The 17,120-nt window shown below is 41.3% G+C and overlaps 1 protein-coding gene across 1 annotated transcript in view; it reads left to right on the forward strand.

Annotated features, from left to right (window-relative positions):
• The window catches only part of DNER (delta/notch like EGF repeat containing), a 362,737-nt gene extending 346,066 nt beyond the window's left edge, over positions 1 to 16,671 (forward strand). Inside the window, exons 12-13 of the mRNA XM_012434038.3 lie at positions 7,465 to 7,711; positions 15,649 to 16,671. Coding sequence (XP_012289461.3) covers positions 7,465 to 7,711; positions 15,649 to 15,760 — 359 coding nt within the window. The 3' untranslated portion in view covers positions 15,761 to 16,671. The remainder of the gene's footprint in view (positions 1 to 7,464; positions 7,712 to 15,648) is intronic.
• The last annotated feature ends 449 nt before the right edge of the window (positions 16,672 to 17,120 follow it).

Below are 17,120 nucleotides of genomic sequence, written 5' to 3' on the forward strand. Positions count from 1 at the left end.
CATGTGCAGGTTTTTACCTGGGTATGTTGTGTAATGCTGACGTTTGGGATATGAATGATCCGATCACCCAGGTACTGAGCATAGTCCCCAACACTTAGGTTTTTTTAACCATTTCCCTCCTCCCTTTCCTTCCTCCCTGGTAGTCCATAATATCTATTGTTGTGCCCTCTATGTCCACAAGTACCCAATGTTTACTTCCTCCCAACCTTTTTTTTTCTTGAGACAGGTTCTCACTCTGTCACCCAGGCTGGAGTTCAGTGGTGCGATCTCAGCTCACTGCACTCTTTGCTTCCCAGGCTGAAGCCGTTCTTGTGCCTCAGCCTTCCAAGTAGCTGGGATTACAGGCATGTGCCATGATACCTGGCCAATTTTTTTGTATTTTTAGTATAGATAGGGTTTCGCCATGTTGGCCAGGCTGGTCTGGAACTCCTGAGATCAAAGCTATCGCCCGCTTCAGACTTCCAAATTGCTCGGATTACAGGTGTGAGCCACTGTGAGTGGGCAGCTCCCACTTATAAGTGAGAACATGTAGTGTTTGGTTTTCTGTTCCTATGTTAATTCATTTAGGATAATAGCCTTCAGCTGCATCCTTGTTGCTGCAAAGGACATGATTTCACTTTTTTTTTTTTTTTGAGATGTAGTTTTGCTCTTGTTACCCAGGCTGGAGTGCAATGGCGCAATCTTGGCTCACCGCAACCTCTGCCTCCTGGGTTCAAGCAATTCTCCTGCCTCAGCCTCCCGAGTTGCTGGGACTACAGGCTTGTGCCACCATGCCCAGCTAATTTTTATATTTTTAGTAGAGATGGGGTTTCACCATGTTGACTAGGATGGTCTTGATCTCTTGACCTCGTGATCCACCCGCCTCGGCCTCCCAAAGTGCTGAGATTATAGGCGCGAGCCACCGTGCCTCGCCCACTCTTTTATTTTAATGACTGCATAGTATTCCATGCTGTATATGTACCACATTTTCTTTATTCAGTCCACCATCGATGGGCACCTTGGTTGATTCTATGTTTTTGCTTTTGTGAAAGTGCTGCAATGAACATGCAAGTGCCTATGTTTTTTTTGGTAGAACAATTTGTTTTCTTTTGGATATATACCCAATAATGAGATTGCTGAGTTGAGTAGTAGTTCTAAGTTATTTGAGAAATCTCCAAACTGCTTTCCACAGTGGCTGAACTAATTTACATTTCCACCAACAGTGTATTCCCTTTTTCTCTCAGCCTTGCCAATATGTTGTTTCTTGACTTTTTAATAATTGCCATTTTGACTAGTGTGAAATGGTTGTCTGATTGTGGTCTTGATTTGCATTTCTCTGATAATTAGTAATGTTGAGCTTTTTTTCTTGTTTGTTAGCCAGTTGCATGTTTTCTTTTGAGAAGTGTCTGTTCATACCTCCTGCCCATTTTTGAATGAGGTTATTTGTTTTTTGTTTGTTCAATTGTTTAAGTTTCTTATAGATTCTGGATATTAGATCTTTGTTGGATGTATCATTTGCAAACATTTTCTCCTGTTCTGTAGGTTGTCTGTTTACTCTGACAATAGTTTCTTTTGCTGTGCAGAAGCTCTTTAGTTTAATTAGATCTCACTTATCAAATTTTGCATTTGTTGCAATTGCTTTTGAGGATTTAGTCATATATTATTTTCCAAAGCCCATGCCCAGAATTGATACCTCCAATTTAACATGTATAAAAACAAACTCAGGATCTTCCTTTCAAACCTGGTCATCTCACTCGGCTACAACACCTCATCCATCCAGTAATAAAAACCAGGAAACCAGGAGTTGGCCTCCTGGTTTCTTTCCCCTCATTGGCCTATCTGTACAAGCTGCATTTAGTCTGAATGATTCCCCCCTAACACATCACTCACATACATTCCCCTCTCTCTGTCTCCATGTCCATCACCCCAGGCCAAGCTACCATTAATTCTGCTTCATCCTACAGGAGGCTCTGAACCAGCTTTTGTCCTTGCTCCTCAAACCTTTTCTTCATGCACAGGCAGAAGGATTTTTTCAAAGTGCAAATTGGAACACTCAGACCCTCCCTCCCACTGTTTCCAACCCTGACTGTGCCAAGCTCCTATTAAAATAAATAAGTGGCTAAAGACCCAAGGCCACACTGCCCTACTCTGCAAGGAGGCCCTTCCTCCTTGCTGTGGCCACTCTCTGCCTCTCTCTCGAGCAGTCACACTGTTCTCCTTCCTGCCCTCATTATGCTCCCTCACCTTCCTCCCACAGGCCTGTTCTCACTCTGGTTCTTTGCCTATGGCAGTCTCCCCTCTGCTCTTGCCCATCCCTGGTTAGTCCCCACTCACACTTAGAACCTAACTCCCTAAGAGCTCCTGTTGTGCAAGCTCTCTTGACAGTCAGTAAGGTGAAATATCCCCTGTCCTCCTGCTGTACTGAAGAGCTCATCCCTTGTAGACATAGCACAGTTGTACTTTTACTTTTTTTTGTGTGTGTGATCATTTGCCTGATCCCTGTATTCCTCAAAAAACTGGGGGCTGCATGAGCCTACTTTTCTCTCTATTTTCCCTTGCTTTCCATCCCTGTCAGTCAGTACTATCCCTGGCACATAGTAGGTCCTTAATTCATGTGTCAGTGAATGGATCTCCATGAAGGAGATGATCTCTTTCATTCCCTTTTCTCATTTATTACTCTTCTAGAGATTAACAAGAGTTGTTAATTTTATTTTAGTCTCACTACTTTGATTGTCTGACTAATCTTTAGCTATAGAAAACAAAGTAATTTGACATCCCTCCTCTCAATTGTTCTAGGCAGCAAGTGGTCTAAAAAATTATTACACTAAATAACATCTTCATTAGACACATTTTCACTTTTGCTCTTTTTAAAAATAACATAGGTAAGAGTGTTCCTATTTCTCCACATCCTCTCCAGCATCTGTTGTCTCCTGATTTTTTAATGATCGCCATTCTAACTGGCGTGAGATGATATCTCAGTGTGAACACGTGGACTCAGGGAGAGGAGCATCACACACTGGGGACAGTTGGGGGGCATAGGGGAGAGACAGTGCGGGGTGGGGAGGGAGGGGAGGGTGGGGAAGGATAACATGGGGAGAAATGCCAGATACAGTGTGCACCTAAAGTAAAATAAATAAATTAATTAAAAAAAATAACATAGGTAAGCAAATTAACTAGTCTAGCTACATTCATCTAGGTAAATTGAAAAGTAGATATGGGATATGTATTTTAGACTGGAGTCTATTTTTGGCAGAGTGGAGGTGGGTCTGATTTCATTCTTAGCTTGGCCGCTGACTGCCTGCTTCACCTTGAGCAACTGATCCAAGTCTAGCACGTCTGCTGAGCTCAAGGTGTTTGTTTAGGGCCAGCTGAAATGTTTAATGCAAAAGCACTTTGGAAAATACAAAACCTCAAACAAATTTAGTTTAAACAAAAATGCAAATGATCCATCAGACCCACAAGTGTGTGATTTTTCTTGAACAGTTCAGGCACATGCATTCCTGGTCACGCACCTGCTGGGGCTGATGAGATCAACCCATCTAATCCATCTGGCACACTCTGGTTCACGATTCTTTCCCATGCCATGCTGTAGCCAATATAGTCAACGATTCATGTGATGGGGCTCCTGGGATGAAGCACAGAAATGACTTATGAGGATAGCGTCTGGACGGAGAGATGGTGGTTGCAGCCACCTGGCAGAGATAAATTTGCTGCCTCTCAGACCTAGTATTGGACTTATCCAGATCCATCCCAGCTACTAAACCAACTAGCCTGTAAAGCAACCACAGTCATTTCTATCAAAAAAGTTTTAGATGACAGTAAGGGGGAATCTAGCTTTAAAGAGAAAGGCAGGGGGAGGGAGGAAAGCAGGGCTTGTAGGAGAAATCTTCAGAAAGTTTTCCTGAAAGTCCAAACAGCTTGGAATACAGAGTTTTGGGATATGGAGCAGATGGTCAGAAATGCAAGCAGTGAGGCCTGGGACACCACACTGAGGACCTAGCCCAGTATGTTTTTTTTTTTTTTTCACTTTAGTGGCCATGTGGTTGTGCACTCACTGTGTGTACACAATTGATATGATATGTAAGTTAATTCTATGAAGCTTATGCATAGACTGCAATAACTACATCAAGAACTCGTGTGATCTTCCATAGTGATCAGATCTGAGCACTCTACCGAGTTGGAGGAAAACATAGTACTGGCTGCCCTTGTATTGATGCTAAATGGATGTTATAACATACTCTGCTGAGTGTTGGACTCCAGCCTGCAACTGAATTTTTTAGAGAATGTTATAATATTTGGAAATCAAGTGAATCACGCTTGCTTTTTCAGCCAGAAAAACAAGTTTTCTCTCTCAGTGCACACCAGGTATTGCCAAATGAGACGGCTGCAGATTTGGGGATTGAGCCTTGCTTCTGGTTTCCCAAAACACCTTCTCCCTTCCATCGTGACTATTTGTTTCTGATGATTTATGTTACTCTGTCTGCCTGTGTGTGAGTTGGCTTAGCTGGAGCAGTGAATGCACTAATGGTCATTTAGTTTTACTAAGCGCCATGGGCCTTATGAGCTCAGGCAGGCAGACTCAAATGACAAACCAGGCTTCAAAGGTTTTGGTGAAATATTCAGGAGAGTCTGGATGCAAACTGAGAAATCACATTATTCATCTATTCTCAAATTAGGAAGCATCCAGGCTGGGCACGTGGGTCTTTTTTCTGTTAGCTTCTAGGAAGTGGGTCTGCAGGCCTGGGCCCCTGTTTGGGTATCTATCTGTACACTTCTTCAGACTGCAGCTTTTCAAGGTAAGGAATAGCTAATTGGGATTTTTAGATTCTGTGATGATTGAAGATATAGCTAAGATGAGGGTGTAAGTATCTAGAGACCACAAATACTCTCACTGATAATGGAACAGTGAGAAGAATCCTGTGGATTTCATGGAAAGACAGGCTCATTCCCATTTCCACTAACCTTTGAATCTCATTTGCAGGCACTTGGAATTCTACCATGAAAGTGATGTCCTGGTGTGGGTGGGAAAGTGTAGAATGGTGGTGGTGGTGGTGTGAGTAAAGTAGAGAAAGCATCCTTTATTCCATACGAGTTCAGATTCTCTTTGATCTTACCTAGCTCCTTAAAATGTCCACAGTTTCCTTTCAAATCCTACATACACTATATAGAGAGTTTCACTTGGGTGCATATCTATAAACAGGAGATAACTTGATGTTCTTGACCTATGCCAAGCACAGAGGTTACATCCTGTCCTTCCAGTTTTTTTCTGCTAATACAGGTTGGTGCTTTTAGTAAGGACATAGGGCCATGCTCGATAATCCTCAGCTCAGAGCAGATGCCTTAGGGGATAGGATGCTCCCCTTTGTCCTTCCCTCCTTCACCACCATGGCTGCTCCTCTTTAAGGACTACCACCACGTGCCCAGGAGTGGACTTTTTAACTTTTTAAAAAGTTATAAAGTTTTAAATGTTTTAAAAACATGTTTTCTAACTTATGCCACAGCAAGCCAATGAGATACATGTTATTTCCATTTTACAAGCAAAGAAACTGAAGCTTAAGGAGATTGAGTAAAAGTAGGAGCTGGGATTGAAAGCAAGGTTGGTGTGATCCCAAGGCTGTTACTATTTCCACTCTTACACTGAAGATGATCCTAAAAATGTCTTCTTTAAATAATATATTGCTTATTGCTTCATTGTAAAAGGAATAAATTTTTATTTTTAAAAAGCTGGGAAAGACTGAGAAGTATACAGAGGAAAATAATCATTTTTAATTCTGTCTTTTAGAGATCACTGTTGTTAGCACGTTGCTGTTCAAAGTCCAAGACCTCAGATCTTGACTTGTATCAGATGTATTCACTCTAAGTGACGTCAATTCTCTAGGCCTCCTTTGTAAAGTGGGGAGAGAGAATAATGTATCTTCTGGTGGTTATAATGATTAAATGAGCTGTTTTTAAACAGAACTTAGTTCATAATAAGAAATCAATATATGTTTGCCATTTTCATCATATTATCCTTCTGAACTTTTCAGTGTGCATACAGATATTTTAAATTCATAAGATATTGTCAACTTATTGTACTGTCCAAGTAGATCCTGTTTGGTAACATGCTTTTATTCTTTTGTTTAATGGATATTTTTTCATCTCACTGAGTGTTAAAGATTTAGGTTATTTATTTTTTGACTTTTAGAAATTATGTTGGTGCTGGTGGAGTGGAGAGAGGGAGTATGGGGTGTGGAAAATTTAGCTGTGTGTGTGTGTGTGTTTGTGTTTGAGACAGGGTCTCACTCTGTTGCCCAGGCTGGAGTGTGGTGGTGTGATCTCAGCTCACTGCAACCTCCGTCTCCCAGGTTCCTGAAGCCAGGACTTCAGCCTCCTGAGTAGCTGGGACCACAGACATGTGCCACCATACCTGGCTAATTTTTGCATTTTTTGTATAGAACGGGTTTTGCCATATTGCCCAGGCTGGTTTTAAACGTCTGAGCTCAAAGCAACCTGCCTGAGTTGGCCTCCCAAAGTGCTAGGATTACAAGCAAGAGCCACCATACCCAGCCACATTTTATTTCTTTTAAAAAAATTATCTGAAAGAAATCTAAAGAAAAATGGTAAAATATTAACATTTATTAACTGAGCAGTGAGTACATGGGTGTCTGTGATTTTTGGAGCCTTTTTCTAAATGTAGAATAGGCGATAACATTTAAAATTGTGATACTAAAATGAGCATCTTCACACGTTTCCTGGGCTACTTCCCCAGCATAAATCCTAAAATGGGAATATCTGGGTCATACCATATGCTAATTAGTCAAAGAAAGGGTTATGTATCAACTTATAGTCCTCATTTCTGGGTACCCTTTCCCACTGTGGTTATCATAATTTTAAAGTAATATTTGGGAGCTGGTAGAGGAGTTGCGTTTTTTTTGTAATTCCAAAGCCAAGTAATTTTCTATTTGTATTTTTTTTTTTTTTGATGAATTCCTTTGACCATTTTTTCTGTGGTGTATTTCTGATTTTTGTTTGTTTGTTTGTTATGGAGTCTTACTCTGTCCCCCAGACTGGAGTGCAGTGGTGCAATCTTGGCTCACTGCAACCATTCAAGCAATTCTCCTGCCTCAGTCTCCCAAGTAGTTGAGATTACAGGCATCTGCTATCTGCCCAGTTAATTTTTGTATTTTTGGTAGAGAGGGGGTTTCACCATGTTGGCCAGGCTGATCTCAAAGTCCTGATCTCAAATGATCCACCTGCCCCGGCCTCCCAAAATGCTGGGATTACAGGTGTGAGCCACCGTGCCCAACTTCTGATTTTTCTTAATGATTTATAAGAAGTCCTTATGTAGTAGGGATATTAACCTTGGGTCTGGATAATCCATAGAAAATAATTCTTCCAAGTTTGGATGACACTTAGGTTTTAAGTTATCTATGCAAAGATGAAAAAGACCTTCACATTCTAAAGGCCACAACTCATACCCAGCCATTTGCTTATTTTTGACTGCAGACCTCCAGTGGAAGTCTGGGCACATGGCGGAGAGCCTCACCAACATGCCACGGCACTCCCTCTACATCATCATCGGAGCCCTCTGCGTGGCCTTCATCCTCATGCTGATCATCCTGATTGTGGGGATTTGCCGCATCAGCCGCATCGAGTACCAGGGCTCTTCCAGGCCAGCCTACGAGGAGTTCTACAACTGCCGCAGCATTGACAGCGAGTTCAGCAATGCCATCGCGTCCATCCGGCACGCCAGGTGGGCTGCAGGGGCGGCGTGGGGAATGCTGCCTTCATATGTGCATTCTTGGGAACAGGGTCTTATTATACACAGGACTTTCCATCTGCAAAGAGAAGATTTTAAAGAATGGAACATAGGTTCTACATTGCATTTGGGGATAGATCATTTGGCCACTTGATAAGCAAACTCCTTTTAATTTGCTGCTAGCTTTTCCTTTCATTTTGTTTACATTGAATACATTTGGTCATATAATTTGTGTTGCTCTGCAACTATAAATATCTGATTTGTAATCATAGTGTACTAAAAACTTTTTTGATGATTTTTTTCTTTGGAGAATGTCTTTTGCCATGTTGGTCTTCAAATAGTCAGCATATAAATGATTTGACTTATATATAAATATAAGTCAACATATAAATCATTTGACTTAAAGACCTAGTAAAAGAAGGATAAAGAGCTATCTTTCTACTTTTAGAGTGAATATTTATTGTCCCTTTCTGGGAGAAAGACTCCAGAGGGACAAGGAGTTAGTGTGGTGTCATAGAATGAGTGTAAGTTCTGGTGAGGTATAGCTTTGAGTCTTACTGACTTCGTTTCCTGAATCTGTAGTTTAGACAGATCTTTTAACTTTCCACAAATGTAGCTCCCTCAACTGTATAAAGTGATAATTATCCCTCCTTGGAGAGTTAGGCAGTCATATATAAATTACAAATATGTATATACTTTTTCCTTCAACTTTTATTTTAGGTTCTGGGGTACATGTGCAGGATGAGCAGGTTTATTACATAGGTAAACATGTGCCATGGTGACTTGCTACACGGATCAACCCATCATCTTGGTATAGTCCAGCATCCATTACAAATATTAAAGATGGTATAAACAGATAACCCCATTTTTACTTCTCCAAATCTATTATATAGCACAAAACAATCAGCTAAGATAACATTTTACTGACTTTGCAGAGTATGTATTCTAAAAATAATAGCAATATTGTTTATTGAAGTAAGCCATCTCTTCTTTTAATTGATGGAATAATCTCAAGCACACAATTCAGAACGTAAGGGTGCTGTAGTGAAAAGTGGGATGAGTTTGATGCCTTAAGATTGGGGCTCAAGGGAACTGGTAGCTGTATGATCTGTCTTCGGATGTCCTATGTTGGTATTGGTCAAGACATGAGAAAGCCTGGCCGGGCATGGTGGTTCACACCCGTAACCTCAGCACTTTGGGAGGCCGAGGCAGGTGGGTCACTTGAGGTCAGGAGTTTGAGACCAGCCTGGCCAACTTGGTGAAACCCCATCTCTATTAACAAAAATTAGTCAGGCATGGCAGTGGGCACCTGCAATCCCAACTACTTGGGAGGCTGAGACAGGAGAATCACTTGAACCTGGGAGCTGGAGGTTGCAGTGAGTCGAGATGGCACCACTGCACTCCAATCTGGTTGACAGATAGAGACTCTGTCTCAAAACAGAAACAAAAACAAAAACCCTCGGTTTTCCCTCTCAATAGCACATATCCACATCCTTGGTCTTTTCCATCCCTTTTGTCTCCATCTTGTTTCCTTTAAGGACCTTTTTCCATCTGACCTGGGCAGGCCTGTAGAGGTTGAACATCATTCCTGGGTACTGTCTCTGTGACTCCTGCTCATTTCCAAAGTTCCAAATCAGGCGGCCTGAGAGTCGGCTGCAGTCGCCTTCACAACTGCACTCCTACGGGACACGTCTGCCCTTCTACACTGAGATTTTTACTCTTCATCAATGGGTTCCGTGTTTCTTTTGAATTTCTACTTAGCTTTTTGCTAGGTACTTATTGGGAAAGTGTAGCTTCAGATTCTGGTTACAGTGGGAATGATAAGAAATAAAAGTGAAATATCATAAATGTTTTCTTATATCCACCTAGTTAAATGATAACAGCAGCAACAAAGATAAGCACTGTAATCCCAACTACTCTGGAGGCAGAGGCAGAAGAGTCACTTGAACCCGGCAGGTGGAGGTTGCCGTGAGCTGAGATCATATCACTTTACTCCAGTCTGGGTGACAGAGCAAGACTCCATCTCAAAAAAAAAAAAAAAAGACATGAGAAGACCCAAATTCTATCTGAATGGCCTAGAAGCTAAGAGGTTCAAAGAGTTTGCTTTCTCCAAAAGAAATCCTCCAAATCCAATTCCCAGATCTTACAGTGATCTTGCCATTCTAATAGAAGCAAAAGCCAGAACTCAGCTTCCATGGGGAGGAGGCAGTGGGAGGGAGAACTTGGGAGACCCTGAGCATCTGCCTCAGTGCTGAAGTGGGAGCTGCACCCAGTGTTGCTTATGTACTGTGAGGGAAATCGGAGAACTCAACCCTCCTCCATCTCAGGCCCTGCATGGCTGCTCATCTTAATGCCTTCCTTTCAGGGCCAACTGAGACAATACAACATCCAGGAAGCCTTGATACCAAGCCTTGCAAGCCCCACCTTAATTGTTAATTTGACTCTTTATTCCACTACCCTGTAAACCAAAGGCAGTAGATTTTATTTCTGTGTCTCCAGTGCATCCTGGCAGGTAGTAGATCTCACTAAAATTTGAGGTTTGAAATGAATGGATGATCTCAGTTAGAGGTTGGCCTAGGGTGCCTTGATGTGCTTGAGAGGTGACTCCTCCCAGGGCACCAGCTTAGTGCCCCCAGCCTAGAGGAGCATTTACAGTATCCTGAAATTACCGGATCAGAGATGAGGAATGTAAAAAGGGGCAGAGAACTGACAAGTTTATTTGGTGCCCAAGAATCTTTTCTCTCCTTATCATTTCAGAGGGGCTTCATTCACCAGGAGGGAGCAGAATCCATACGTTGTATTTCACGTGTTGGGATACCCAATAATGCAGATTCCCTGTGCCCCCACAGGCATCCATGGCTATGATCCTTCAGGGCTCAAGAGGAGGAGTGTTTTATTTCAGCCCCAGAATAGGTTAAGATTCCTCTGAGCCTTTTGCTCATATGGCCCACGGGGAAGATATTTAACTTAATACTCTTGGAAGGAAAGAATAAACTTGAAAGCATTTATAAACCTGGTTCTTATTTGGTGCTGATTTATATCAAAAATATTTACTGCAGAATTCCTAACGGACAAGCTCCTGCATGCACCAGTGACTGCAGATAAAACTATTGACATTAAAACAATACCTTCCCTTTGGGAAAACTTCTCTTGTGAGCGTTTATTCAGCTACAACCTGTGGTTTCTACAGCGTGGCTGTGTAGAGGCCATGGCGGGGTCCCGGCTGGTGGGCTCTCTTTGCTCCCTTTTCCTGGAAACCCTAGAAAGGCATTGGCAAAAACTCAGACCTTTTGATGTTATCCTTTCCCTAGTTTTCAAGAGCCAGTGTCCATTTTATGGGCTGAATCCCTGCTACTACTTGAAGGTGACATTGGATCAGAATATCTACAGCCCAGCAGCCACACAGGACACATGGAGTGGGTCACCTGTGATAGTCATGAGTGACTGAGGCCATGTCGGGTGATTCTGATGTCAGAGTCTGTTGGTGCTAACTCCTAGCAGGGTTGAAAAGGAGACCCTTCCCTCTCTTCCTCATCCCAGGAGTCATCTGCTCCATGCTTGCTTTGCTTATACTCAGGCAGTGAAGAGCTTGTAACTGACCAGCAGGATCAAAGCCAGGGCTCTCCAAGTCCTGGCACTGAGGTCCCACTCGGTTGATGCTCTGTGAGCCAGACGTGCCTGATCACAGGAAACAGATAATAGGGGGCATGTTCAGTTTTTTTCCCCCGATAGCTCAAAACCTTCCAATTTTGGCCTTTCTCAAGATCTGACATTCTTTCTGTGGCATTGTTTTAGTGGTTGACTTTCAGAGAACCATGAACTAGAGGAATGTATGCTCTTTGATCTGCCTTATAACGGGTTGCAGTATCTTTTGTTTCTTTGAAGAAATAGACACCCAAGACTTATCACCAAATAGGATATTTGAGATGTCTGTGCTAACTGATATTACTGGTGCTGTCTTTTCTGTTACTGCCTCTGTGATAGCCAACATTTACTGAATGCTTCCCATGGGCTAGACACTGCGCTATTTCATTCACAAATAACTCATTTGCAAGCATCTCACAAGCATTTAAGGGTCTGTGTATCATTAGTCACCCATTATAGGCAAAAGGAATTTGGACTTAGTGAGATAATACAATTTACACAAGGGTCACAGAGTTTGCAAGTGAGAAAGCCAGGACTTGTAAGCCAGAGTTTGTAAACGAGAAGGAAGGTTTGCTGATTTGAAGGTGATGCCTTTCAATGCAGCACTACACAGGCTCTTGTCAGGCACAGGTTAAGTGAGAGCTTCAGTTTATGGGGTCCTTGCATGCATGAAGGTTGCAACAAAGTGTTCAGAATCTAGGCTTGGAAGCCAGATAGCTCCACCTCCCACCAGGTGTGACCTTAGGAAAATTATTCCTAGGCTTCTGTGTCTTCATCTGTAATATAGGATAAATGAGATGTACTCGTTTCACGAGGTTGTTATGATGATGAGATTAGATGATCAATGAGTGAAAACAAGACAGTGGAACGCGACGTTGAATGAGCACCAGGGACAGTGCTGGATGCATCACCCCTCGAGGGGCTGGGAAGGGGCCAGAGATGGAGCCACCACATGAGGGTATTCAAGCTATTTTTCAGGAGGAGGGGAGTATGTCAACTCACTCCCATCTTTTAAAGATCTGGCTTCCTCATGGACCATCAACAGACATTTCCCAAGTGTCATGGTCTGTGGTCATGTCGTGGGCCATGAGCTACCTCAGGTGGGAACACGTGACTCTAAACCCTGAGTGTTTCACCCAGCCCGCCCCACCCAGCACAGAAGAAACATTTTATTATTAATGTTTTAACTTGCAGGATTTTTTTTTTTTTTTACTTAACAAGAATGCTAAAATAAAACATTATACAGAATATTGATTGAAAAAAATCAGTCTTAAAACAGTATGCAGAGTAGTTTCTCAATTTTATTAAAATATGTAATAATTATTATATATAATACTTTCAGAGGTGCTTAATACATATTTGTAAAATGAATAGACGTGGGAATGAGGGATGGGCAGACTAGAGAATAATGTATAAAACATTGACATGTCCTTCGGAGAGCAGGACTAAGGGTGATGCTATGGTCTTCATCAGGGACCTGTAAAAGATTTTAGACTTTGCAGGCCATGTTGTCATGACTACTCAACTCGGCCTTTATTGTGCAAAAGCAGCCAGAGGAAGTGTGAATGGGCTTGACTATGTTCCAATAAGACTTTATTTGAAAAACAGGCATCAGGCTGAATTGACCTATAGACTGTAGTTTGCTAACCTCAAGTCTATATTATAATTTTCTCTAGCTTCCAATTTTATTTTATTTATTTATTTACAATTAAAATGTACTTTTGTGATTAAAAAGTAGTATGTTATTTTAAAAATGAACACTTGTATTAAAATGCCTGCAATAAAATAGGCAGCCTCTGACATTGATTTAGTGCCCGAGATATAAAAAAAGTCAGTCTTTTAAATGTAGATACGAACGCACATTCGTTTATCAACAAATATAAGCCTGCCACTGTGAGAGGTGCAGGAGATTCAAGCGAAGTCTTTTCACTTTTCTGTGTGTTTGAAAACTGTGATGTTTCTATAAAGGAAGCCATTTTAGCTTCCATATGGTAGGTACTGCATTTCAGGTAGCAACCTCCAAAATTCTCCTAAGGAATTTGGACAAAGTTTTCACAGCTAGTAAATCAAAGTGCAGGGATTCCAGCTCCAGGCCTGCCTGCTCTCTCTTCTACTGCTGGGGCTATTAGTCTTATTTTAACCACCTCTGTAACTCGCATTATACTTTATGAGCCATACTCATTCGGAGTTAATCCCATTAGGACTGGGCCACACAGCTCAGTTAACCAAGGGTGGACACAGAGTGGTGCTCCTTGTTCTTCAGTTGACTTTGAACATGCGTAGGTGACCATGTGACTCGCTCTGGAGTGGCATCAGCCCTTGCCTTGTCATACTCAGTGGATCTGTGACACTCGTCCTTAAACCTGCCTTGACAATACTGAGTTCCAAGGCAGCATCCATGTTCACAGCCCTTCGAATTATAGCTTGTTAATGGATTAAGTAAAATGAAGTAAGCTTTAATGTTCTAGATTTTGAGGAAGCAGGTTCTTTTTCAAACTATGAAATTATATTTAAAAATGGGCGTTTTAAAGATATATGCCATCTATTAAGTTGCTTGGGTTTATCCTTTCAGCCAACCAATCAAATAATTAGTTAGTTAGTATAATTTGTCTTTATAGCCTACTATGTTAGGGTATGGAGAGCTCTTTGCTGGGTTGCTGGGTATTTTTTTGTTAAATTATTATTAATAGTGGTGATATATGTAGCTATTTGATGAGAAATAAATTGTCAAAATATTTCCATCTTAAAGTAGCCTAGGAAATTGTCAGACTTGGGAGAAAGTGTAAGACCCAATGGGCCTGTTGACACTTTTACTCTGTTGACATTTTTCCCATCCTTAGATTATGCAGACCTCACTCAATTTAGGTAAATAGACCGCAGGCTGGAGTCTGACCCACATCTATGTGAGCACCATGGTGGACCTTCAGTGACGTTTCACATTTTAGGAAGTATTATTGAAGTCTTTTGTAATATTGCAGTAATAGCTGTGGGTTCTTCTGAGGGCAGAATGCTTTAACTGTTTAGCCCCACGTTTTGCTGGTGCCTGTCTGGCATAGCATGTACCTTTGTCCTCTTCAAAGCCAGTAAAATTTGAGAGGATTGGAATACAAGATTGATGACAGTTTAAAATGCAAGATCATATGAAGAACATATGGTTTTCTCATTTCTCACTTGATTCTACTTCCCATCTCCGTACATGCAAAGACGGACTTTCAAAAGATATCAAGGGAAAAAATAAGAAAAGAGGAGAGTTGGGACAGGACCCTTGGCAAATAAGCCCCTTTAATTCCTAGGGGCCCCAACCTAGGAACCTTTTAAAATTTAAGATTCTTTTAAAATGCCTTTTTAAAGAGCCCTGGTGAACTTGAAACAGTTAAAAAATGTTGTCCAGACAAAGGAGGAGGCATGATGGGTTAGGGAGGAAGATTGTTTGAATCATGTTGCACTCCAGGGGTTTTAGGGAAGGTGAGGTCTTGAATGGGAAGGGACCACCCAGAAGTTGAGTTGGCTTTATTTTAAAAATTGCCATCTTAAGAATGGTTTGACAGGAAGTCCTGAAATTGGATTTTGACTCCCCTGGCTTCTGGGAGTCAGTCCTGCTGTTGAGGCGGTTTTGATATGTTCAAACCTATTGGGACAATGGCTTTGTGTTCAGAGGAAAACGCCAGCTTCTGTGTGCGTAGGATTGGGAGGTGATAGGTGGGTGGGATTCGATGGTGAGTTCTGGCATAGTTTGTGGACAGACACCTCTGTATCTGAAGTCATTTCCCGCCTCTGCCCTCTTGCGTTGGGATCTCAGATGACCTTAAACCTTCACAGCTTATCCCCTGAAAATCCCTCAGGAAAGGTGTCTGTCCACAGCCCAGGGAAGACTGCCCTGCTGTTCCGTATTCCAGGCACTAGAGTGGATGTAAAATAAACTCGCCTCTCCAAACATTTATGGGCCTCAAAAGAAAAAGACAAATCAATACACATTTTCTTAAAACCTGTCGTGGAGCTGCCATGCTTGACTGCTTTGCCAAGATTTAACCTACAAGCTCCAACATTAATTTGAGTTCTGTGTTTTGCGGAATACATTTTTTTTTTTTTTTGCCTCTAACTCCAAAAACTAATGTTTATACACATCCGGTGTTAATGTCAGGATGTCTAAAGTTCCTGTACTTGCTAGAGAATATATTTTTACAGTTCCATTTAATTCATGCATATAAATTATCCTCATCCCTTGCTTTTAATTAAATGTGAGATCTAATATTTATCTAACCAGAGTCCTTTCTCTCTGATTTCAGGTTTGGAAAGAAATCTCGACCTGCAATGTATGACGTGAGCCCCATCACCTATGAAGATTACAGTCCCGATGACAAACCCTTGGTCACACTGATTAAAACAAAAGATTTGTAATCGTTTTTTGGATTTTTTTTCAAAAAGATGAGATACTACACTCATTTAAATATTTTTAAGAAAAGAAAAAGCTTAAGAAATTCAAAATGCTAGCTGCTCAAGAGTTTTCAGTAGAATATTTAAGAACTAATTTTCTGCAGCTTTTAGTTTGGAAAACATATTTTAAAAACAAAACTTGTGAAACCTCTAGACGACGTTTTAATGTCCCTTCAGCTCTCTAAACTGTATGCTTCTACTAGTGTGTGCTCTTTTCCCAGTAGACACTATCACAAGACCCAGATACTTTTCTGTGGTTGTTACAGAATAAGTCTAGTCAAGGAGAAGTTTCTGTTTGACGTGTGAGTGCCGGCTTTCTGAGTAGAGTTAGGAAAACCACGTAACGTAGCGTAAGATGCATCATAGAGTATACCCGTTACTTAAAAAGAAGTCTGAACTGTTTGTTTTGTGAAAAAGAAACTAGTTAAATTTATTATTCCTAACCCGAATGAAATTAGCCTTTGCCTCATTCTGTGCATGGGTAAGTAAGTTATTTCTGCACTGTTTTGTTGAACTTTGCGGAAACATTCTTTCGAGGTTGTTTTTGTCATTTTCGTAACAGTCGTCGAACTAGGCCTCAAAAACGTGTGTAATAAAAAGGCCTAGCTAGGCAAATTCTGATTGATTTGAATCTATATTTTTCTTTAAAAAGTCAAGGTTTTTATATAGTGAGGAAATTAAATTTACCTTTGAGTTGTTTGTTGCTAAGAGATAGTAAACATAAGAGGGTACTGGTTCCTTCAGTAGTGAGTATTTCTCATAGTGCAGCTTTATTCATCTCCAGGATGTTTTTGTGGCTGTATTTGATTGATATATGCTTCTTCTGATTCTTGCTAATTTCAAAGAGTATTGAATAAATGTTATCAAGTCAAGGATGCCGTTGTCTCCTTCGTTCTTTGAAAAGTATATATGAAAAGTTTTGGATTTGATATTGTTTGTCAAACAATCCCACGGTTGATACTGCTGTGGCTGCTGGCGCCCTCTCCTTTGCCTCTGCAAATCTTCCTGACCTCCTAATTGTCAGTAAGCTCACTCTAGCTGCTTGTCAGTGTGAAATGTGGGAAAAAAATAAGAATTCTTATCTGAAGTTTTATATCCGAATTTGCCAGTGAAATGTGGCACATGTGAATAGTGTGCATGCTGGAATCCAGAGATGCTTTAGGCATTGAGGGCAGGCACCTGTGGCCTCAGGAAATACCTTGCATGCTGCTATCCTATGGAGGCCAAATGAAGTTGCTTTAACAGAGAGCTCCATGGTTCTTAGAAACCTGAAGGCCATTTAGAGCCACCCTATATTCAGTTCCATTTTGTATCCAAATGCTGC

Source organism: Aotus nancymaae, unplaced genomic scaffold, assembly GCF_030222135.1.
Source record: "Aotus nancymaae isolate 86718 unplaced genomic scaffold, 86718_ANA_hifiasm-v0.15.2.pri h1tg000008l, whole genome shotgun sequence".
Taxonomy (NCBI): Eukaryota; Metazoa; Chordata; class Mammalia; order Primates; family Aotidae; genus Aotus; species Aotus nancymaae.